The 25,821-nt window shown below is 43.4% G+C and overlaps 2 protein-coding genes across 2 annotated transcripts; both read left to right on the top strand.

The window, feature by feature from the left end:
* Positions 1-21,344: 21,344 nt before the first annotated feature.
* Positions 21,345-23,259, top strand: LOC138979105 (uncharacterized). Its single transcript, XM_070351916.1, has 3 exons — positions 21,345-22,223; positions 22,751-22,857; positions 23,076-23,259. Exons 1-3 carry the CDS (start codon positions 21,345-21,347, stop codon positions 23,257-23,259), a joined length of 1,170 nt encoding a protein of 389 aa, XP_070208017.1.
* An 833-nt stretch (positions 23,260-24,092) lies between these two features.
* Positions 24,093-25,483, top strand: LOC138979104 (uncharacterized). The gene is made up of 3 exons (XM_070351915.1): positions 24,093-24,481; positions 24,537-24,911; positions 25,000-25,483. The coding sequence occupies exons 1-3, from the start codon at positions 24,093-24,095 to the stop codon at positions 25,481-25,483; spliced, it is 1,248 nt and encodes a 415-aa protein (XP_070208016.1).
* Positions 25,484-25,821: the final 338 nt, after the last annotated feature.

Here is a 25,821-nt window from a genome sequence, read left to right as displayed (position 1 = left end):
TGAAGTCTGACGTCTTTAACTAGTTAACTTGAAGTCTGACGTCTTTAACTAGTTAACTTGAAGTCTGAAGTCTTTAACTAGTTAACTTGAAGTCTGAAGTCTTTAACTAGTTAACTTGAAGTCTGAAGTCTTTAACTAGATAACTTGAAGTCTGAAGTCTTTAACTAGATAACTTGAAGTCTGAAGTCTTTAACTAGTTAACTTGAAGTCTGAAGTCTTTAACTAGATAACTTGAAGTCTGAAGTCTTTAACTAGATAACTTGAAGTCTGAAGTCTTTAACTAGTTAACTTGAAGTCTGAAGTCTTTAACTAGATAACTTGAAGTCTGACGTCTTTAACTAGTTAACTTGAAGTCTGAAGTCTTTAACTAGTTAACTTGAAGTCTGAAGTCTTTAACTAGATAACTTGAAGTCTGAAGTCTTTAACTAGTTAACTTGAAGTCTGAAGTCTTTAACTAGATAACTTGAAGTCTGACGTCTTTAACTAGTTAACTTGAAGTCTGAAGTCTTTAACTAGATAACTTGAAGTCTGAAGTCTTTAACTAGTTAACTTGAAGTCTGAAGTCTTTAACTAGATAACTTGAAGTCTGACGTCTTTAACTAGTTAACTTGAAGTCTGAAGTCTTTAACTAGTTAACTTGAAGTCTGAAGTCTTTAACTAGATAACTTGAAGTCTGAAGTCTTTAACTAGATAACTTGAAGTCTGAAGTCTTTAACTAGATAACTTGAAGTCTGACGTCTTTAACTAGATAACTTGAAGTCTGAAGTCTTTAACTAGATAACTTGAAGTCTGACGTCTTTAACTAGATAACTTGAAGTCTGAAGTCTTTAACTAGTTAACTTGAAGTCTGAAGTCTTTAACTAGTTAACTTGATGTCTGAAGTCTTTAACTAGTTAACTTGAAGTCTGAAGTCTTTAACTAGATAACTTGATGTCTGAAGTCTTTAACTAGATAACTTGAAGTCTGAAGTATTTAACTAGTTAACTTGAAGTCTGAAGTCTTTAACTAGTTAACTTGAAGTCTGAAGTCTTTAACTAGTTAACTTGAAGTCTGAAGTCTTTAACTAGATAACTTGAAGTCTGAAGTCTTTAACTAGTTAACTTGAAGTCTGAAGTCTTTAACTAGATAACTTGAAGTCTGACGTCTTTAACTAGATAACTTGAAGTCTGAAGTCTTTAACTAGATAACTTGAAGTCTGAAGTCTTTAACTAGATAACTTGAAGTCTGAAGTCTTTAACTAGATAACTTGAAGTCTGAAGTCTTTAACTAGATAACTTGAAGTCTGAAGTCTTTAACTAGTTAACTTGAAGTCTGAAGTCTTTAACTAGATAACTTGAAGTCTGAAGTATTTAACTAGTTAACTTGAAGTCTGAAGTCTTTAACTAGTTAACTTGAAGTCTGAAGTCTTTAACTAGTTAACTTGAAGTCTGAAGTCTTTAACTAGTTAACTTAAAGTCTGAAGTATTTAACTAGTTAACTTGAAAAAGAAAGGGGTTATCTAAACAAAAAAATAAAAATAAAATAAAAACCAACAACAACCGAAACACCGCAGAAAGAGAATAAAACCGCATTTGTGTGTGTGTGTGTGTGTGTGTGTGTGTGTGTGTGTGTGTGTGTGTGTGTGTGTGTGTGTGTGTGTGTGTGTGTGTGTGTGCGTGCGTGCGTGCGTGCGTGCGTGCGTGCGTGCGTGCGTGCGTGTGTGTGTGTGTGTGTGTGTGTGTGTGTGTGGTTTAAACAGTGTTTATTCAACACTTTATAGATACAACCGGATGTATGGGGAAACACGTTTCCAAATATTGCAGCTCCTAATGCATATCCTTTGTCATCGGGCAAAAATCAATCAGCAGTCGTGACGACAACCATACGGCGGCAGGACGCGCAGTACAAATGAGCAACGCACACTGGCCTTTAGTCCGGAAGATGTTTTAAGACGGAGGGACTGGTACAACTCTCTACGCTAAGTTTCCCTGATTGATCAGGCTTTGCGACTGACAACAGTCACAGATTTCACCACTGTTATCCGACTGACAACAGTCACAGATGTCACCACTGTTATCCGACTGTCAAACGGATGTGTCATTTGATTCTTTTCAAGGCATTGCAGTGCACACATTCACAAGACATTAATTCTGAAAAGACACAATAACAGCGGAAAGTAAACGCTCCAGTTCAAGATTGCAAGAGTAAGTGACAACTATGCGTTGAGTGGATTGTTTGTTTGTTTGTTTGTTTGTTTGTTTGTTGTTGTTTTCTTATTTTTGGTGTGTGCCTGTTATTGAGTCACTTGAGAAAAAGTGACTCTATGTAATCGGTCAGTGTTAGTCTGTCCGGCCGGCCGTCCGGCCGGCCGTCCGGCCGGCCGGCCGGCCGTCCGTAGACACCACCTTAACGTTGGACTTTTCTCAGAAACTATCAAAGCGATCGGGCTCATATTTTGTTTAGTCGTGACCTCCAATGACCTCTACACTTTAACGATGGTTTCGTTGACCTTTGACCTTTTTCAAGGTCACAGGTCAGCGTCAAAGGAAAAATTAGACATTTTATATCTTTGACAAAGTATCTCGGAAACTATCAAAGCGATCGGGCTCATATTTTGTTTAGTCGTGACCTCCAATGACCTCTACACTTTAACGATGGTTTCGTTGACCTTTGACCTTTTTCAAGGTCACAGGTCAGCGTCAAAGGAAAAATTAGACATTTTATATCTTTGACAAAGTTCATCGGATGTGATTGAAACTTTGTAGGATTATTCTTTACATCAAAGTATTTACATCTGTAGCCTTTTACGAACGTTATCAGAAAAACAAGGGAGATAACTAGCCTTTTCTGTTCGGCAACACACAACTTAACGTTGGGCTTTTCTTGGAAACTATAAAAGTGACCGGGCTCAAATTTTATGTGAACGTGACTCATTGTGTTGTGAATAGCAATTTCTTCCTGTCCATCTGATGCCTCATATAATATTCAGAACTGCGAAAGTGACTCGATCGAGCGTTTGCTCTTCTTGTTTAGTTTTCTTTTTACATTCGGTCAAATATTGACTGAAGGTTTAAACGAGGGCGGAGGATGAAGTTTGTCTCCCTCGGTATGTGTGCCTGTGTGTCTGTGCAAATGATTGTCACATATTTTGTTATGAAAACGGATTTTTATGAAAACGGATTTTTATAAAAACGAATCGTTATGAAAACAGATTTTTATGAAAACGGATTTTTATGAAAACAGATTTTTATGAAAACATATTTTTATGAAAACGGATTTTCCAAGTATTTAGAGCAATTGCTTGTGTAATTTTTCTCAGCGTTTTGATATGGCGTCATGTTTTCCCGTTTGCAAAAGTTGAGGCCGCACTGTCACAGTAACATGTTTTTAACAATTTAATTCAAGTTTTTGTCACACAATCTTTGTCCTGGTCTGGACTATGAGACCATCTCAGCTTGGTACATGAAACACTCCTTTATGACATTTTCGGTCAACGTTTGCCGATTTTGTCACTTCTTTTTTAAATAAAAAAATCAATGTTATCACAAAAGTGAAATTATTGTATTTCTTATTTTTTCAAGTATCCCAACATAATATAGTCTTGTTGTGTTTGATTGAAAAAAATTTGCTTACAATTTAAAAAAAAACCCAGTTATATAGCCAATTTGTTTCTCTTGTTAACAAGACACAGAACATTAACAGTCGTATTTTTCTTGTGCATTATAACATCATACGTTTTTTAAAGCTATCAGTGCGTATCGAGTCATGCGTTTAAACAACTCAGAGCATAATGAGATCACATTTTTGTACTATTAACTGTGTAATCTGAGATCTAACGTGTGTACAGCTACTTGCTCATGCTAAGACCAAACGGTTTTACAGCTACCCGTTCATGCTAAGATCATACGGTTTTACAGCTACCCGTTCATGCTAAGATCATACGGTTTTACAGCTACCCGTTCATGCTAAGATCATACGGTTTTACAGCTACCCGTTCATGCTAAGATCATACGGTTTTACAGCTACCCGTTCATGCTAAGACCATACGGTTTTACAGCTAGTTGCTCATGCTAAGACCATACGGTTTTACAGCTACCCGTTCATGCTAAGATCTTACGGTTTTACAGCTACCCGTTCATGCTAAGATCATACGGTTTTACAGCTACCCGTTCATGCTAAGATCATACGGTTTTACAGCTACCCGTTCATGCTAAGACCATACGGTTTTACAGCTACCCGTTCATGCTAAGACCATACGGTTTTACAGCTACCCGTTCATGCTAAGCTCATACGGTTTTACAGCTACCCGTTCATGCTAAGACCATACGGTTTTACAGCTACCCGTTCATGCTAAGACCATACGGTTTTACAGCTACCCGTTCATGCTAAGACCATACAGTTTTACAGCTACCCGTTCATGCTAAGATCATACACTGCGCGCAGCAGCAGCCACAAGACAATGAAACAATGAAACAATGAATAACAAGCCGCATGAAATGATTACCTTGACCCAGATGAAATTGATCCGCTGACACACAACTATTTGAAGTGCTGACCTCTCTGTTTACAACCTGTCAGTGATCGACAGTCTTTTGAATTTCAAGTTGCAATATGTGTCTTTATCTGACCCCAAAGCATCTCACTATGCATACACACTCTTAATATGCAGCTTCTGGGTTCGTTGGAGCATAAGCGTTGAAAAACCCTGGCGCTAATATTTGTTTATGTGTAGAATTACAGAAAGACATCCACTCTTTCTCTTTGCTGCCATCGTGCTTAAGAGGCGCCGGTCAAACACAGTTGTTGCTGTACGATCCACACGAGCTGCTTGATACAAACACAGTTGTTGCTGTACGATCCACACGAGCTGCTTAATACAAACACAGTTGTTGCTGTACGATCCACACGAGCTGCTTAATACAAACACAGTTGTTGCTGTACGATCCACACGAGCTGCTTGATACAAACACAGTTGTTGCTGTACGATCCACACGAGCTGCTTAATACAAACACAGTTGATGTTGTACGATGCACACGAGCTACTTAATACAAACACAGTTGATGTTGTACGATACACACGAGCTGCTTAATACAAACACAGTTGTTGTTGTACGATGCACACGAGCTGCTTGATACAAACTCTGCAATCCATTCAGTCATTGCTGAACTATACAACGCTCTTGGTCATAATGTTACCCCTCAAAATGGACGCCAAAACCTCTCGTGTTCTATAATACTGCTTATGCGTTCCACGTCTACATCAGTAGAAATGGCATAACACAAGAGATACGCAAGATATTAAAACAAAACAACATGTTCCTGATAGATAATTGATTTGACCTGCTCCGTGTATGTAAACATTGCCAAGTTGCGCCTATTCTAAATGTGTGTCGATTTGTTTTATTGGTACCTGACTTTTTTTTCCAGGTCGATTTTGGGAAGTACTCTTCAATCAATCAATCAATATGAGGCTTATATCGCGCGTATACCGTGGGTACAGTTCTAAGCGCAGGGATTTTTTTTATGATTTTTTTTATGCAATTTATATCGCGCACATATTCAAGAAGCAGGGATTTATTTATGCCGTGTGAGATGATTTTTTTTTTTACACAATACATCACGCATTCACATCGGCCAGCAGATCGCAGCCATTTCGGCGCATATCCTACTTTTCACAGCCTATTATTCCAAGTCACACGGGTATTTTGGTGGACAATTTTTATCTATGCCCATACAATTTTGCCAGGAAAGACCCTTTTGTCAATCGTGGGATCTTTAACGTGCACACCTCAATGTAGTGTACACGAAGGGACCTCGGTTTTTCGTCTAATTTAGGACTTGTCCGCTAGGGAAGTACTCTTACTTCGGCGGCGGTCACATGTCACCCATAACACAAATCTTTGATCAAAAAAGTGTGTCTGATAGCCAAGTGGAGGGCCTTAATGGCATATACTGTGACAGGGGAGGCTACCGCTCCTTTCACAGCAGACTCTGCACCCGAGTTGTTGGCCTTTAAAAGTCAACACCCGTGGATTGTGGAAATCTGTTTGTGATGGGGTCTGGTGGTTTCCGATTGCCTGTATGTTCATGGAAACCTTCGGGATTTGCATAACAGTTTTTATAGGGCTAAGAAATTAGCCCTAACATTTTCAATCCTGTTTGATTGCACTTCGCCTCCCGAGGTGATCGTAGTGTTTCAGCACTCGGTTACATACAGTTTGAATGAAATGACACGGGAATGTTTTCGTAGGGGTACGAACAAGATGCAATAATTGTTGTGCAGAGTTTAGATACATAATGTAGACACAAACAAATCAAAGCGAGCACAAGCAGTGTAACAGTTCTTCCCCAACTCACATTTAAATAACAAGAACAACAGCTTCAATAACAGATGAAAGATAATGACGGCACATAGATCATTCAGAGATAGTTATATTGCATGTGCCTGTTGCGCATTATGGATGTTCGAGGTAGCAGGTGGAATTTAGAAACAGAATCAACACGGAAAGAAAAAGAGCACACACACACATGAAGACAATGACATCCAACACCAACCAGTGAAACTGTCACCGGATCGGAAAGGAAATATTGGGGACGTGAAATGTGAAACTATCTAGCTGTGTCCATTACTTGTCCGCTAGGAAGGCCGAAAGGTCCAAGTTCTTGGGAATGTTTGTCTTTGTCTTCAAGTAAACGTTTCAATAATATAACCTTTCTTGGTTTCTTATTCTTAATTTGGAAAGTTCGCTGTCTTTTTTATTTTGGATTTGTGAAGAAGATGCTTGGAAGTCCGGAATGAGCTTTTGTGCTCCATGAATTCCGAGGAAATAAAGTTGACTCATACTGTAATCATTTCCTTGGGCACATCTTGTGCTGCCAATAATGCACATCTTTTGATAACTGGGTGAATTGCATCGCCAGGTGTTGGCTGCAGTGGACTTTAATCGTGTTTATCCTACAATACGTGAGAGAGACACTCGTGAGATAAATAATCGTTCAAATCACACGTGTGTATATCATGTAAATGAGGTCATGTCAAGCAAGTCTGGCAGGGACCTGTTTTTCCACTGCTTATGATGCCAAAATCACCTAGACAAACGTCATTATAGAAAGAAAAAAATTGCGCTCGCTAATTACACTCGATGATTTTATAGAACTAACACGTCACGCCACACTTTCAGAGTGACGTTTCTTTACTTTGACGTAATAGATTGCACGAGGCTTTAGAAGAGATCGAGGTTCCAAAACAAGCGTCTTCAAGTTAGCTGCCTCAACTGCAGGACATTTTCAGTAAAATACACGTAAGTACAATATGTAGGATAAACTCGTGCCAGATTTATAATCGTTGCTTTTTTAAATAGTGAACAGCTCGCTTTTGCTCGCAGTTCAATATTTTAAAAAAAAACCTCGTGTAAATCTGGTACGACACAGCAAGCCATGTAGTATTCTCGTTTTCTGTGTGTTTACAGGTAGGTGGCATTCACCCCACAAGGTGTTGGTTGCAGTGGTCTTGTAATCTTGTTTCTGCGTGTTTACTGGAGGTGGCATTCACCCCACAAGGTGTTGGTTGCAGTGGTCTTGTAATCTTGTTTCTGCGTGTTTACTGGTAGGTGGCATTCACCCCACAAGGTGTTGGTTGCAGTGGTCCTGTAATCTTGTGTCTGTGTGTTTACTGGTAGGTGGCATTCACCCCACAAGGTTTTGGTTGCAGTGGTCTTGTAATATTGTTTCTGCGTGTTTACTGGAGGTGGCATTCACCCCACAAGGTTTTGGTTGCAGTGGTCTTGTAATATTGTTTCTGCGTGTTTACTGGAGGTGGCATTCACCCCACAAGGTTTTGGTTGCAGTGGTCTTGTAATATTGTTTCTGCGTGTTTACTGGAGGTGGCATTCACCCCACAAGGTTTTGGTTGCAGTGGTCTTGTAATATTGTTTCTGCGTGTTTACTGGAGGTGGCATTCACCCCACAAGGTTTTGGTTGCAGTGGTCTTGTAATATTGTTTCTGCGTGTTTACTGGAGGTGGCATTCACCCCACAAGTTGTTGGTTGCAGTGGTCTTGTAATCTTGTTTCTGCGTGTTTACTGGTAGGTGGCATTCACCCCACAAGGTGTTGGTTGCAGTGGTCTTGTAATCTTGTTTCTGCGTGTTTACTGGAGGTGGCATTCACCCCACGGGACGACTGGGCCACACCCGCATACCACTTGGTGAGGAAGTCATTGAAGGCGTCAGTTAATGCACATTGCACTTTTGTGTATATCATCTGTCTCTCCTCATCCCTCCCTAGCCACAGTACAGCGCTTCGAACTGCAGAGAAGCGCTATATACATGTTGAAGTAGTAGTTGTAGTTCAGAGACACCAACAGGCTGCCCACAATATTCTTTACCTCGGGGGAAAAAAACCCAAAACAACCCACCCAATCACATGCTTTCAAACTCCAGACCATGTTAGTGTTAGTAAAGTTAACATGAGTCGGATTTGAGGCACTTTTTTTTTCTTTTTTCCACAAATTTCAATTAATCAATAAACACGTGATAACAAACATGGTAACTGTGTGTTTTCTGTTTGTACACATAATTTCTCATTTGCATGCTTTACCTTAAATCAGAGACAATAAACAATTTGTTTCTAATTAATAAAACGTCAGACTAACGAAATCTCAAAACAACATGGTTTCCAAAAATAATTTCCAGTGTTAATCGTGAATCTTTTTTTTTTAAATGCTTACGCACATCTTTGCAATTAAAATAATATGATTAATCTTCTTCATATTTTTGCTGTTACTTTTAATACCAAAAAGCACATCTGTAACATTCAACCTAATTCTTTCGCCAATGTTTACCAATATGTACATTTCAATATATTTCCAAAACCTGAGTACGGTTGGGCATTCAAAGAAAAAATGCTCCAATACATCAAGTTCATCCTCACAATATGTACAGTTTTTATATGCCTTTACTTTCATTTTACCCAATACAATATTAGTTGGATAAATGTTTTGCAATATTTTCCAATGCAGTACACGTAATCAAACTTCACTAGTGACAGTGGCTGCTAAGTTCCAATTCTTTTCGTCAATTTCTAATCCAAACTTTCTTCTCCAGAATTCTTCTGAACAGAGTGGGCTGTATTTTTTTCCAACGAGAATCTTTCGAATTTCTTTTACTGATCTCACTTTTTTTCCACAAAAGGTCGGAATGTCACAGACTGAATGTACATCGTCTATAGCTACATTTCTTAAAAGGAGATGTACAGCTGTTCGAACAACATTGTACTCAAGCAATCTATTTGCAGTGTAGCCAGTTCTTTCACACACTTCTTCATAGGTAGCAAAACGTCCATTCTCACACACATCGCTCACATACATTATACCACTTTTAATCCAACCCGCAAAAAAAGAGTGGGTTACCTTGACAAATTATATCTTTGTTGTTCCACAACAAACCCGATACAGAATTACCATTATAGACTTGATTATTATCAAGCCATGCCTTCGGGCGGGGATGTGCTTAAAGCGGACACACACTCAAGTCTTTAATGGCTCAAAACCGTAGGACTTTTAATATTAATTTTAATATTAATTTTAAGGGTGGGGATGTAGCTCAGTCGGTAGCGCGCTGGATTTGTATCCAGTTGGCCGCTGTCAGCGTGAGTTCGTCCCCACGTTCGGCGAGAGATTTATTTCTCAGAGTCAACTTTGTGTGCAGACTCTCCTCGGTGTCCGAACACCCCCGTGTGTACACGCAAGCACAAGACCAAGTGCGCACGAAAAAGATCCTGTAATCCATGTCAGAGTTCGGTGGGTTATAGAAACACGAAAATACCCAGCATGCTTCCTCCGAAAGCGGCGTATGGCTGCCTAAATGGCGGGGTAAAAACGGTCATACACGTAAAAGCCGTGGGAGTTTCAGCTCACGAACAAACAAACAAACAAGCCATGCCTTCAACACAGCGGACCAAAATTCCGATTTAATACTGTCCAATCCTTTAAATGGTTTGCTATTAACCATAACCTCCGACCGTCCCCTTCCTTCTGCTGCTGACCCTCTCCGCCTCCACATCCCTCGCTCGAAACTCGCATCTGCTGGTCAGCGTGCATTTCCCTCCGCGGGCCCCTCCGTCTGGAACTCCCTGCCGCTTGAGCTTTGCCAGAGCCCCTCTCTTGACGCGTTCAAGAGTAGGTTGAAGACTCAGTTCTTCCCGTAGCTGGCTGCGACTTTCATGTTCGACGTGATGTGTTGTGCCCCAAAAGACATTCTTGTGCTGTGCTCTGTGAAAGGTGTTTTCTTTGTGCTTAATATTATTTTGTTTGGATCTAGCTATTGATGTGTACATTGTTGTTAAACAGTTGTTTGTTGTATGTTTACCAGGGTTTGCTAGTGTGTGATAGGGTTCGTGTCCGTCTGTAGATGTTAGTTTCTGTGTTAGTCCTGTGTTGACAACTCTTCGACAAGCGCTTAGAACTGTACCCACGGAATACGCGCTATATAAGCTTCATATTGATTGATTGATAATGTTCAAAGCGACTCCCAAAACGGAAAAACAGTGCTTTTGGGAGCCATGACCATTTCTGGTCTTCATTAGACAGAGTTAGGTTCACAACCCAGCTTAACAAAAAGGAACACTGCATCTGTGATAACCATGAATGACCTGAGACCTGTGGCACTTACTTCTGTTTGTATGAAAGTCTTTGAGAGAGTTGTTTTGTTCAAATTGAGTGATTGTGTGAAAGATTTTATTGATCCATGTCAGTTTGCATACAGGAAAAACAGGAGTGTTGATGATGCTGTGTTGAATGTTTTAAACAAGATCTACTCTCATTTAGAAAAGCCTGGCTCTTATATTCGCTTGATGTTCTTTGATTTTTCCAGCGCTTTTAATACTATACAGCCTCATTTAATGGCGGAGAAGCTTTTTAGCATGAATGTCCCAGCAGCCACCATCCTCTGGGTTATGGACTACCTGACAAACAGGCCACAGTATGTTAGGGTGGGGGGGCAATCAGTTTCAGACACAATCTGCACAAACACAGGGGCACCACAAGGCACAGTACTCTCACCTTTTCTTTTTTCTCTCTACACAGCAGATTTCAGAAGTTCTAGTGACTCCTGCCCCATAACCAAGTTTGCTGACGACACTGGACTGACCGGACTGCTGACTGTTGACGACGACTCTGACTACAGGCAGGAGGTAGATAGGTTTGTGGGGTGGTGTGAAAACAACTATTTAGAGCTTAATGTGGGGAAGACAAAGGAAATGATAATGGACAACAGGAGGGGGGAACATGTACACAGGGAGATAGTGATCAAGGGGGAGGTCGTAGAGAAGGTAGAGCAGTATAAGTATTTGGGGGTGATTATAGACAATAAGTTGACATGGAAACCAAACTCTGATGCCCTTGTGAAGAAACTCCACTCTCGCCTGTACTTTTTGAGAAAACTCAGGTCTTTTAACATCAGACAAGAAATCCTTCAGATGTTTTACACTTCAACGTGCAATAGTGTGTTGTACTTTGGCTCCGTGTGTTGGGGTGGCAACATCAACAAGCAAGACAGGGATAGATTAGATAAATTCATCAGGAAAGCAAGTGGGGTGGTTGGGAGGAAGCAGGACAATTTCACATCAACACATGAACGACGACTGACTGACAAGGTACAGAAGATTTTGGCTGACGACTCGCACCCACTCAGACCGGAATTTGACAGTAGACGGACAGACAGGAGCAACAGATTCAGACAACCAACCGCAAGATCCACACGCTACAGAAATTCGTTCATTCCATCTGCAATTCACATCTTCAATTCTCAGGTGGGGCGGTAGATGCTGGTGTTGTCGCTCTGATGCACGGGGTTTCAGTAATGTTGATTTTGTTTTGCATTCTACTCTCTTAATCTTAGACAATATGTGATAACCGGCAAGGTGCTGACTTTCTTTTGTGCATTGTTGATGGTGAATGCATGTTAATTTATTTTTAATATACTTTCTTATGTGATAACCAATGTGCTATATTTTCTCAGGACAAAGAACAAATGTTTATTTTGAATGTTTTATGTATGTTATTATTACGGACACAAACGCTCAGCAATGTAATTTCTCTTTTAGAGATTAATAAAGTTATTGTATTGTATTGTATTATTGTATTATTGTCGCAAATCAATCATATTCAATCCACCTTGCTTAACTTTGTTACATAAAACAGTTCTTTTGATCACCTTTTCAAATGCCTTCCTGTTGCAGTCTTTTTTGCGCCACACGAAGCGAAACATTAACCTATTAATTTCAGTTAGAACGTCGTCTGGTACAATCAGCGCCTGTGTTATAGAGACACAATGTGGCAGAATAAACGTTTTAAATACACAGACTTTACCAATAATGCTCACATTCCTTTTCTCCCACACGCAGATGAGCCTTTTTGCAACATTCACTCTCTCTTCCCAATTCTCTCTCACTTTTGACGCACGCATGCAATTACAGAAGTATACACCCAGAATTTTCATTTTGTCTGTACATGCAAAACCGCAACACTCATTCCTACAGTTCTTCCGTGACCCAAACCACATTAGCTTGGATTTTTGGTGATTTATGTTCAAACCTGATATTTCCGAAAATGTATCAATCAAAGCCAGGGCTTGGAACATGTCATGTTCATCTTGCAAAAACAATGTAACATCATCAGCGTAAAACAATACTTTCAAAACTTTATCCATATCTCCGTTGTTCCATAATGACATACCCTTTATATTTTTGGCCTCTCGAATTTTGATTGCTAACAATTCAACTGCTAATACGAAGGCTAGTGCGGAAAAAGGACAACCTTGCCTTATTCCGGAATCAATATTAAAAAATTCAGATAACCAACCACAATAATTTACACAATTTCTTGCGTTTTTCATCAAAACATCAACCCATTTCACAAAATCAGTTCCGAAACCAAATTTTTCAAACATCTTCAACATAAACTCTTTGGAAATGCAATCAAATGCATGAAAAAAGTCAATTGACACCATCAATCCAGGCTTATTATATAAATCTGTATGTTCTAAAACATCATCAACTAATCGCAATACGGTTGAGACACGTCTACCTTTTATATACTCAACTTGATCCTCATTCACAACACTCCCAACAACACCAGAGAGCCGAAGAGCTAAACATTTTGCTAATAACTTATAATCTGTATTGGTCAGTGAAATAGGTCTCCAATTCTTTAAACCATTTCTTGATAAATCCTTCCCTTTATGAATCAGTGTAATTGCCGCTTTACACTGTGAATTAGATAGAGTTCCATTCTTAAAAGCAGAGTTAAAAGAAGCAAGTATATACCTTTTTTAGGCTCCTCCAAAAAAACTTATTCAACTCAACTGTTAATCCATCAATTCCAGGCGCAGAACCACTATTCATACGCTTTAGAGCTGACAAAACTTCTCCCTCTACCATTTCCTCTTCACAACTGTCTTTCTGCTGATCATTTATTTTTTAAAACCTTTGTTCCATCCATTTGTGCATGGCCGGGCGCTAGAGTGCTGCATGAATCATTGAATGAGTAAGTGCATGTGGAGTTGTATGGCTGGGTGAATTGTGGGTTGCGTACGTCCGAGGGGCACATGTAGCCTGTGTGTCTGAAGTAGTGGGTATGTTTGCGTAAGGGTGTGCTGATATTGAACTTCAGTTGTGTTGTGTAAATGTCTATGTATCAGTGTATTATGTCTTGCCACACACAGGCCAAATTTCCTTGTATTGATGAGGACAATAACATTTCTTGTATCTTGTATCTTGTATCTAAAAAGTGTCAATTTTCAAGCTCATGTTTCCCTCATCAATTTTTCGTTGATACAAATCAGCAAAATACGTTTTTTTGGACGAGAATAATATCCTCTTGCGTTGTAACAATTCGTCCATTATCATCTGTTACACTTTCCATTATTTTTGCATTTGCTCTCGCCTTTTCTAACCCATGAAAAAAAGATGTGTTCCTTTCACCTTGCTCGATCCATTGAACTCTTGCACGCACCTGTGCTGCACGAGATTTACGCTGCTCTAACAGTTCTAACTGCAGCTTGACCTTCTGCCGTTTACCTTGCGTTTGAATACAGTCAGGGGAGATCCCAAGGGCTTTATCCAACTCATTTAATTCTCCATACAATTTTGCAACATCCTTTTTAATTTCAAAACTTTTAAGCTTACTAACATTTTGGGAGAAATCCTTGATTCTCATTTTCAATAATTCCCAACCAAGTTGACAATCCTCTTCATCAAGTTGAAATGTGTCAAACATTTTGTTCATTTTATCAACAAAGCTTACATCATGTAACAGAGAATTATTAAATTTCCAATAACCCTCTCCTCTAACGACATCAGAGAGTTTAATATGAATACTACAGCCTCTATGATCCGACGTCGCAACAGAGATTATGTCACAATCAACAATCTTTTCAAACACACTTGAAGTACTAAAAACGTAGTCAAGTCTTTTTGTCACAAATGGAACATTTTTTGACCATGTAAATTCTTTTCTATCTAAATTATGCATTCTCCATACATCGTATAAATCATTTTGAGGCACTCTTTATAGCGTGAGGCTAACGGGTTTGACTCCTGCCAGGACTGACACAACACAGGTGCAGTTTTGTGATGATGAACTTGTTTTTTGTGTACTCATCTAAAGCTAACATACGTGTTATGGGGCCATAGGGTACCCACAAGTCCGCTCAGGCTGTCTACTGCGTGGTATCTCGTCGAAACAGTCTCGGGTGTAATCCATTCTATGCATACGCCTGAGCTTGTCTCCACGCGATTCAAAGACTTAGACATTATTTTTAACTTAGACATAAACAAACGTAACTAAACCACGCATTTACTACTGTTTAATGTATGTGTTACAGGGCTGACCACTTAGAGCTACAAGTTCAGTAATTACTGACGTCACGATGACGTCATTGATCACAATCGTCACGTTCGTGTCACTGTCAGCCTTCGTGGCAACTGAAGCAGCGCTCATAAGTCATCAGAAATACTTTAACACTCAAGTCGAAGACAAAGAGTTTACGCAGTTTGTTGTGTTTGAGAGGTCCTCTCGGAGTGTGACGGACTGCGCGGTTCAGTGCGACATGCGTGACGATTGCGTCAGCTTCACGTACCACAGACAGCAAGGAAGATGTCGTGCTTATTCACAGCTGGTGACGTCAGACATGCCCCATCATGTATTTGTTGGCACTACGTTGTTCGCTCAACAGACAGCAGGTCAACTGATGACGTCAGACATGGCCTATAGTCTGGATACGAGCACAACGTTTTCCACTCAACAGACATCTCAACGGATGACGTCAGACATGGCCTATAGTCCGGATACGAGCACAACGTTGTCCACTCAACAGACATCTCAACGGATGACGTCAGACATGGCCCATAGTCCGGATACGAGCACAACGTTGTCCACTCAACAAACCTCAGGTAAGTGATAAGAACAAGTCAGTATTTTATCTTTAAGGCGAAGACCGGGGTAAATCAGGGGGGGTCAGGTCCCGGTTTCATGCTGCAAGTGCCCAGCACAGTCCCTGGCCAGGAGTCGAGGACAACTAAAGGGAATACAAAGAGGAATCTTCGACCCTGACTGCTTTTAGCCATTTGGAAATATGTCGGTACTCCCGTGGTACATAACAACATGCTGATAACTCGGACACGATACAATTGCCGTGTGATACCACACAAAAGATGTATACGTGTGTGTGTGTGTGTGTGTGTGTGTGTGTGTGTGTGTGTGTGTGTGTGTGTGTGTGTGTGTGTGTGTGTGTGTGTGTGTGTGTGTGTGTGTGTGTGTGTGTGTGTGTGTGTGTGTGTGTGTGTGCAGAAGCTGTGACACAGCCAGCGGAAGAGTGGCTGGACAATGACTGCACGGCCAACACAGACTGCCCAGCGGTCAACTCGGAGTGCTTCGCGGGCCAGTGTCTGTGTACCCCAGGCTACTACTACTCCCTGTCTCAGGCCGTCTGTCGGCACAGTGAGTATTTCACTTTACACAAGAACGTGTCACCACGAATGTATTTGTCAAACGATTGGAAAGTGTGTTGCTTCTTATTCGTGTGTGTTCATTGGTTGGAACTCCTAGAATCGTGTGTGTTCATTGGTTGGAACTCCTAGAATCGTGTGTGTTCATTGGTTGGAACTCCTAGGATCGTGTGTGTTCATTGGTTGGAACTCCTAGAATCGTGTGTGTTCATTGGTTGGAACTCCTAGAATCGTGTGTGTTCATTGGTTGGAACTCCTAGAATCGTGTGTGTTCATTGGTTGGAACCCCTAGGATCGTGTATGACAGTTCTTACCCCTGCCATACAGGCAGCCATACGCCGCTTTCGGGGGAAGCGTGTTGGGTAGTATAGTGTTTCTTTTACCCCTGGATTACAGGTTCTTGTCCGTGCGTACTTGGTCTTCTGCTTGAGTGTGCATAGGAAGTAGGAAAAGGCACTAGCAGGTCTGTGCATAGGAAGTAGGATAAGGCACTAGCAGGTCTGTGCATAGGAAGTAGGAAAAGGCACTAGCAGGTCTGTGCATAGGAAGTAGGATAAGGCACTAGCAGGTCTGTGCATAGGAAGTAGGAAAAGGCACTAGCAGGTCTGTGCATAGGAAGTAGGAAAAGGCACTAGCAGGTCTGTGCATAGGAAGTAGGAAAAGGCACTAGCAGGTCTGTGCATAAGTTGATCTCGGAGGTCGGAAACATCCTTTCCAGGCGCGGACGGGATTCGAACCCGCAACCTTCCGCATGGGAGGCCGGTGTCTTACCCACTATGCCACTGCGCCCCGCGGCTACAGTTAAGGCGAATTGGGTAAGCATCCATAGAGCTGTTAACTAACAAAATAAGTCAAACGGACAATTAGAGGCCTTTTAATGATATTGATAATTTATTATGAATGAACCCACGGACCTCGAAGAGAACAAGTATTTTGGTTGACAGACAAAACAAAATGACTGGTGTCACGGTCCTCGTCACGGCCAATATTCACAATGGCTTTTTTCACTGCCGTGTCTATGTAAATAGTGTGTTCTTACGTCCACGGTTCAAGTGGGAAAGGAGTTATCTGGTCTCGAAAGAGCATGTTCATGTTTAACTAGTCCCCCTAAAGAAAGCTTGACAGCGTAATGTAAAACATCGGTTGGTGCAGTTGCGTGTCTCAGCCTAAATGATTCCTTCTTTTTTGACAGTGTAATGTAATACATTGGTTGGTGCAGATATCTCAGCCTGAATGATCCCTTCTGTCTTGACAGTGTAATGTAATACATTGGTTGGTGCAGATATCTCAGTCTAAATGATTCTTTCTGTCTTGACAGTGTAATGTAATACATTGGTTGGTGCAGATATCTCAGCCTGAATGATTCCTTCTGTCTTGACAGTGTAATGTAATACATTGGTTGGTGCAGATATCTCAGCCTAAATGATTCCTTCTTTCTTGACAGTGTAATGTAATACATTGGTTGGTGCAGATATCTCAGCCTGAATGATTCCTTCTGTCTTGACAGTGTAATGTAATACATTGGTTGGTGCAGATATCTCAGCCTGAATGATTCCTTCTGTCTTGACAGTGTAATGTAATACATTGGTTGGTGCAGATATCTCAGCCTGAATGATTCCTTCTGTCTTGACATTGTAACTAATGCATGTGGGTGTCACCCTTCTCTGTAACACAAACACAAACATAATATATACACGCCTGTTCTTCTATCCGTCCGTCCTACCATACATCTATTCGCCCATCCATTCATCCATATATCTATATTTAGCTATCTGTCTGTCTTGTCAGTGTTTGTCTGTTCGTCCGCCTGTTATCCATCCATCCATCCATCCATCCATCCATCCATCCATCCATCCATCCATCCATCCATCCATCCATCTACCTGTTCCGTGTCCTTACGGTTTGATTGGTCTATGTTCAAATCAATGCAGAGCTTGCTTGCTGCCACATGTGTCTTGTGAAACATTGTGACACACTGTGTCTTGTGAAACATTGTGACACACTGTGTCTTGTGAAACATTGTGACACACTGTGTCTTGTGAAACATTGTGACACACTGTGTCTTGTGAAACATTGTGACACACTGTGTCTTGTGAAACATTGTGACACACTGTGTCTTGTGAAACATTGTGACACACTGTGTCTTGTGAAACATTGTGACACACTGTGTCTTGTGAAACATTGTGACACACTGTGTCTTGTGAAACATTGTGACACACTGTGTCTTGTGAAACATTGTGACACACTGTGTCTTGTGAAACATTGTGACACACTGTGTCTTGTGAAACATTGTGACACACTGTGTCTTGTGAAACATTGTGACACACTGTGTCTTGTGAAACATTGTGACACACTGTGTCTTGTGAAACATTGTGACACACTGTGTCTTGTGAAACATTGTGACACACTGTGTCTTGTGAAACATTGTGACACACTGTGTAACATTGTGTTGCGATGTTTACCACGTGTAACATGTGTAACTGTGCTAAATCCCCATGTCTCGACTCTTCCAGACTGTTCTGCTCTCAGCGTGACCTACGTACGTTACGATGACCGTGACCTTGAAGGGCCAATTCTGACGACCTTGGCCGTTGTGTCAGACGAGACTTCCTGTTTCAGCCGGTGCAACACGGAGCCTGAGTGTCGCGTCATTGTGTATGACGACGAGGGCGGCCTGTGGGGAAGACACTGCTTCCTTAAAACCTTGACACCGCTAGACTTCCCGGACGACTGGAAAGTGAAGTCAGGTGTGCACGTCTTCCAGAGACAATGCCTTTGACTGGACGTTAGACAAAGAAGATTCGGGACCCCCGACGTGGAAGTTAGACAAAGAAGAATCGGGACCTCCGACGGGGAAGTTAGACAAAGAAAAATCGGAACCTCCGACGGGAAAGTTAGACAAAGAAGAATCGGGACCTCCGACGGGAAAGTTAGACAAAGAAGAATCGGGACCTCCGACGGGGAAGTTAGACAAAGAATAATCGGGACCTCCGACGGGAAAGTTAGACAAAGAAGAATCGGGACCTCCGACGGGGAAGTTAGACAAAGAAGGATCGGGACCCCCGACGTGGAAGTTAGACAAAGAAGAATCGGGACCCCCGACGTGGAAGTTAGACAAAAAAGAATCGGGACCCCCGATGGGGAAGTTAGACAAAGAAGAATTGGGACCCCCGACGGGGACGTTAGACACAAAAGAATCGGGACCCCATACGGGGAAGGTAGACAAAGAAGGGTCGGGACCCCCGACGTGGAAGTTAGACAAAGAAGAATCGGGACCCCCGACGGGGAAGTTAGACAAAGAAGAATTGGGACCCCCGACGGGGAAGTTAGACAAAAAAGAATCGGGACCCCCGACGGGGAAGTTAGACAAAGAAGGATCGGGACCCCCGACGTGGAAGTTAGACAAAGAAGAATCGGGACCCCCGACGGGGAAGTTAGACAAAGAAGAAGCGGGACCCCCGACGGGGAAGTTAGACAAAGAAGAATCAGGACCCCCGACGTGGCTCAGGTCAGTTTCACTGGTCGCATGTTTTTTGATAAAGAGTACTGGTAACGGTTAGATAATTATCCCCGAGTACGCTAGTACTTGGGCTCAACAGACTTTAATTGTGTGTGTGTCTGCCTCGACTTAACAGCTTATTGCTGGGAAACTACTGGGCGCAGTTCGTTCAAAAGTTGATTCACTAACTTGATAATAGGTCCGATTGATCGTATTACAACTTCATAATGTTACCTGGGACCTAAATGCGAAATAAACCACAAAAACGACTTGGCGGTGGGAGGAATTCACACCAGCCAGGCAGCCTGATAGAACAGCCGAACGCGTCACACAGTGACGAGAAATATAGCGTCATAAAAAGCATGCGTATCGCAGGCGAGACGATTTGCCAGGCTTTGCACGTTGTGTGTTTGAATAATTTGATTTTTTGTGTACCCCATTTTCTACCAAGCGTTGGTTGCTCGGTCGCTACTGCGGTGGTTTAGAGGTCGCGATTTTGTGTTTTGATTCTTTTCATATTGATTTGTATTGTTTTCTTATGTTTTCCTTTGTTTACATATATTTCAGTCTTTTACCTTCACTTTACATTAAATAATTTGGTAAAATTACCTGGGGCGTGATAAATGCAAGAATCCGCGAGCCAGGACAGTAAAAGAACTTCGTGGGCCGCCAGTTCACCAGTTATGAAGAGGGTCGGCAGTATACTTTTCACTGTGATCAAGTAAAAGAGAAAGGCCAGTCACCACGCACATCCTCGGCTCGCATGCAATGTATTTATATAGCAAAGGGAATGCCTGTAATTCACACAGAGCAATCACTTGGTCTTAAACGTGCACAAGACAAAAACTTTCATACTGGGGGAGCGAGCCAGTCTGAAGAGTACTCGGGCGAGCGTTTTTTATTATGTCCACATTAATCATCGTTTTATTTCAACTGACAGTTGGTGTCTTCATTTATTTATAAAACTTTTAGTAACAGAATGTTGGCTTGTATAATGGTGTTGTTTTCTTTGTTACGACGTGAATAGATGTGTGTGTGTAGTTTTGTAGTTATCTGTGTTTCCGTCTAATAGCAATTGGCAGTTTTAACAGTTCTTACGTGATTAAATACATTTCCAACAAACAATCGTAAGACCTTTCTTTCCTTTACACACTCACACACACACACACACACACACACACACACACACACACACACACACACACACACACACACACACACACGCACGCGCACAACCACACATACACACACATACACACACACACGCACACACACACACGCACGCACGCACACACACACACACACACACGCACACATACACACACACACGCACACACACACGCGCACACACACACACACACGCACACACACACACACACACACACACACACACGCACACACACACACACGCACACACACACACACACACACACACACACATACACACACACACACACACGCACGCGCACAACCACACACACACACACACACGCACACACACACACACACACACACACACACACACGCACACACACACACACACACACACACGCACACACACACACACACACACACACACACACCCACACACACGCGCACACACACACGCACGCACACACACACATACACACACACATTATTGAATTACAAACAATATGATCTGAGTGCCCATGCCTGCAAAGGAGAATAAGGTTAGAAGAAAGATGACAAAAGCGATTAACAATTTGCATATATTTATTTCCACATAACATTTTTCTGTTTTGTGCCAAAACACATTCAGACAATCAAGTCTTCTTTAGGCGTATCATTGGGCTTTGGCAGGCTGTTTACACAATCTCGCAAACATGTTGTTTTATCACCGAGATGTCCAACTCAGAAACATCGGCATGTTTTATCACCGAGATGTCCGACTCAGAAACAGCGGCATGTTTTATCACCGAGATGTCCGACTCAGAAACAGCGGCATGTTTTATCACCGAGATGTCCGACTCAGAAACAGCGGCATATTTGATGACCGAGATGTCCGACTCAGAAACAGCGGCATGTTTGATGACCGAGATGTCCGACTCAGAAACAGCGGCATGTTTTATCACTGAGATGTCCGACTCAGAAACAGCGGCATGTTTTATCACTGAGATGTCCGACTCAGAAACAGCGGCCTGTTTTATCACTGAGATGTCCGACTCAGAAACAGCGGCCTGTTTTATCACTGAGATGTCCGACTCAGAAACAGCTGCATGTTTTATCACTGAGATGTCCGATTCAGAAACAGCGGCCTGTTTTATCACTGAGATGTCCGACTCAGAAACAGCGGCATGTTTTATCACTGAGATGTCCGACTCAGAAACAGCGGCATGTTTTATCACTGAGATGTCCGACTCAGAAACAGCGGCATGTTTTATCACCGAGATGTCCGACTCTGAAACAGCGGCATGTTTGATGACCGAGATGTCCGATTCAGAAACAGCGGCATGTTTTATCACTGAGATGTCCGACTCAGAAACAGCGGCATGTTTTATCACTGAGATGTCCGACTCAGACACAGCGGCATGTTTTAGCACTGACATGTCCGATTCAGAAACAGTAACATGTTTGATGACCGAGATGTCCGACTCAGAAACAGCGGCATGTTTAATCACCGAGATGTCCGACTCAGAAACAGCGGCATGTTTAATCACCGAGATGTCCGACTCAGAAACAGCGGCATGTTTTATCACCGAGATGTCCGACTCAGAAACAGCGGCATGTCAATATATACGACCCTTGCGACAGTTATTCAGTTATACTTGGTTATGTCCCTTGAGAGACTGCAAGATGGCCAACGTTTAACGCGCTCGTGCAGAAATAACCCCATGTACTGAATGTCTTGAGTGCGAGCAGACCTTATGATTCAGCCCCTAATACGTCACAGGTGAATGTCAGCAGTGTGTCTCCGTCTTGCTGACCGTCATGTGGCCTTTGTACTTTGTAACGGTCAACACGTTTGCTCCAGAGCAAGAACGAGGCTACAAAACCACCGAAAGAACGATACGAAATAATTCGTTTTGAAAACAAATCTAACTGTCCAAGACGGGTGCGTCCGGACCCATTGTGGGTGCACACCGACCTAGTACTGGCTGAATGTGGGGAGCAACCTGGCCCAATGTGAGCTGAATGTGAGGAGCAACCTGGCCCAATGTGAGCTGAATGTGAGGAGCAACCTGGCCCAATGTAAGCTGAATGTGGGGAGCAACTAGACCCAATGTGAGCTGAATGTGGGGAGCAACCAGACCCAATGTGAGCTGAATGTGGGGAGCAACCAGACCCAATGTGAGCTGAATGTGGGGAGCAACCTGACCCAATGTGAGCTGAATGTGGGGGAGCAACCTGACCCAATGTGAGCTGAATGTGGGGAGCAACCAGACCCAATGTGAGCTGAATGTGGGGAGCAACCTGGCCCAATGTAAGCTGAATGTGGGGGAGCAACCTGACCCAATGTGAGCTGAATGTGGGGAGCAACCTGGCCCAATGTGAGCTGAATGTGGGGAGCAACCTGACCCAATGTGAGCTGAATGTGGGGAGCAACTAGACCCAATGTGAGCTGAATGTGGGGAGCAACCAGACCCAATGTGAGCTGAATGTGGGGAGCAACCAGACCCAATGTGAGCTGAATGTGGGGAGCAACCAGACCCAATGTGAGCTGAATGTGGGGAGCAACCAGACCCAATGTGAGCTGAATGTGGGGAGCAACCTGGCCCAATGTGAGCTGAATGTGGGGGAGAAACCTGACCCAATGTGAGCTGAATGTGGGGAGCAACCTGGCCCAATGTGAGCTGAATGTGAGGAGCAAACTGGCCCAATGTGAGCTGAATGTGGGGAGCAACCTGACCCAATGTGAGCTGAATGTGGGGGAGCAACCTGGCCCAATGTGAGCTGAATGTGCGGAGAAACCTGGCCCAATGTGAGCTGAATGTGGAGAGAAACCTGGCCCAATGTGAGCTGAATGTGGGGAGCAACCTGGCCCAATGTGAGCCGAATGTGGGGAGCAACCTGGCCCAATGTGAGCTGAATGTGGGGAGCAACCTGACCCAATGTGAGCTGAATGTGGGGAGCAACCTGACCCAATGTGAGCTGAATGTGGGGAGCAACCTGGCCCAATGTGAGCCGAATGTGGGGAGCAACCTGGCCCAATGTGAGCTGAATGTGGGGGAGCAGCCTGGCCCAATGTGAGCTGAATGTGGAGAGAAACCTGACATAATGTGAGCTGAATGTGGGGAGCAGCCTGGCCCAATGTGAGCTGAATGTGGGGAGCAGCCTGGCCCAATGTGAGCTGAATGTGAGGAGCAACCTGGCCCAATGTAAGCTGAATGTGGGGAGCAACCTGGCCCAATGTGAGCTGAATGTGAGGAGCAACCTGGCCCAATGTGAGCTGAATGTGGGGGAGCAGCCTGGCCCAATGTGAGCTGAATGTGGAGAGAAACCTGACCCAATGTGAGCTGAATGTGGGGAGCAGCCTGGCCCAATGTGAGCTGAATGTGGGGAGCAACCTGGCACAATGTGAGCGGAATGTGGGGAGCAACCAGACCCAATGTGAGCTGAATGTGGGGAGCAACTTGGCCCAATGTGAGCTGAATGTGGGGGAGAAACCTGACCCAATGTGAGCTGAATGTGGGGAGCAATCTGACCCAATGTGAGCTGAATGTGGGGAGCAACCTGGCCCAATGTGAGCTGAATGTTCGGAGCAACCTGGCCCAATGTGAGCTGAATGTGGAGAGAAACCTGGCCCATTGTGAGCTGAATGTGGGGAGCAACCTGGCCCAATGTGAGCTGAATGTGGGGAGCAACCTGGCCCAATGTGAGCTGAATGTGGGGAGCAACCTGACCCAATGTGAGCTGAATGTGGGGAGCAACCTGACCCAATGTGAGCTGAATGTGGGGGAGCAACCTGCCCAATGTGAGCTGAATGTGAGGAGCAACCTGGCCCAATGTGAGCTGAATGTGGGGGAGCAGCCTGGCCCAATGTGAGCTGAATGTGGAGAGAAACCTGACACAATGTGAGCTGAATGTGGGGAGCAGCCTGGCCCAATGTGAGCTGAATGTGGAGAGAAACCTGACCCAATGTGAGCTGAATGTGGGGAGCAACCTGGCCCAATGTGAGCTAAATGTGGAGAGAAACCTGACACAATGTGAGCTGAATGTGGGGAGCAGCCTGGCCCAATGTGAGCTGAATGTGGGGAGCAGCCTGGCCCAATGTGAGCTGAATGTGGGGAGCAGCCTGGCCCAATGTGAGCTGAATGTGGGGAGCAGCCTGGCCCAATGTGAGCTGAATGTGGGGAGCAGCCTGGCCCAATGTGAGCTGAATGTGGAGAGAAACCTGACCCAATGTGAGCTGAATGTGGGGAGCAACCTGGCCCAATGTGAGCTGAATGTGGGGGAGCAACCTGACACAATGTGAGCTGAATGTGGGGAGCAACCTGGCCCAATGTGAGCTGAATGTGGAGAGAAACCTGACACAATGTGAGCTGAATGTGGGGAGCAGCCTGGCCCAATGTGAGCTGAATGTGGGGAGCAGCCTGGCCCAATGTGAGCTGAATGTGGGGAGCAGCCTGGCCCAATGTGAGCTGAATGTGGGGAGCAGCCTGGCCCAATGTGAGCTGAATGTGGGGAGCAGCCTGGCCCAATGTAAGCTGAATGTGGGGAGCAACCTGGCCCAATGTGAGCTGAATGTGGAGAGAAACCTGGCCCAATGTGAGCTGAATGTGGGGAGCAACCTGGCCCAATGTGAGCTGAATGTGGAGAGAAACCTGGCCCAATGTGAGCCGAAAGTGGGGAGCAACCTGGCCCAATGTGAGCCGAATGTGGGGAGCAACCTGGCACAATGTGAGCGGAATGTGGGGAGCAACCTGGCCCAATGTAAGCTGAATGTGGGGAGCAAGCCTACCGTCCAGATGGGACCCGCGTCATACCATTTCCGCTTCCGGTATGGGTTTGCCCAGATAGACCTCATACGTGAGCACATCTAAGGCACATCTAGGGCACATCTGGGGCACATCTGGGGCACATCTGGGACACATCTGGGGGTGCTGGCTGGGACAGCAGTCATGATTACCGTTAGCGGGAAGTGTTCACGCCAAAAGATGTTTGCTGTGTGTGTAAAAGCCTGGAGGTGTCTCTGATCACGACGTGAAGGTTAACAGGAGAAGGATGTACATAACATTTGTAACAGTTCAGAGATACACATTTTGCCAGTCATGGCGGATAATTTTGAAGCATGGCTAAAATCTCACACAATATCCATAATGCATGACTCAAATCTCACACAATATCCATAATGCATGACTCAAATCTCACACAATATCCA

Source organism: Littorina saxatilis, linkage group LG10, assembly GCF_037325665.1.
Source record: "Littorina saxatilis isolate snail1 linkage group LG10, US_GU_Lsax_2.0, whole genome shotgun sequence".
In the NCBI taxonomy this organism is placed as follows: Eukaryota; Metazoa; Mollusca; class Gastropoda; order Littorinimorpha; family Littorinidae; genus Littorina; species Littorina saxatilis.
The sequence above is the reverse complement of the archived record's forward strand: the minus strand, read 5'-3'. Positions and strand labels throughout refer to the sequence as shown.

Coding starts and splice junctions, on each gene's coding strand:
- LOC138979105 (XM_070351916.1), top strand. CDS start 21,345: ATGTCCAACTCAGAAACATCGGCATGTTTTATCACCGAGATGTCCGAC. Junction 22,224..22,750: donor TGTCCGACTCAGAAACAGCG/GCATGTCAATAT, acceptor GGGAGCAACCAG/ACCCAATGTGAGCTGAATGT. Junction 22,858..23,075: donor GGGGAGCAACCTGACCCAAT/GTGAGCTGAATG, acceptor GAATGTGGGGAG/CAACCAGACCCAATGTGAGC.
- LOC138979104 (XM_070351915.1), top strand. CDS start 24,093: ATGTGGGGGAGAAACCTGACCCAATGTGAGCTGAATGTGGGGAGCAAT. Junction 24,482..24,536: donor GGGGAGCAGCCTGGCCCAAT/GTGAGCTGAATG, acceptor TGTGGGGAGCAG/CCTGGCCCAATGTGAGCTGA. Junction 24,912..24,999: donor GGGGAGCAACCTGACACAAT/GTGAGCTGAATG, acceptor TGTGGGGAGCAG/CCTGGCCCAATGTGAGCTGA.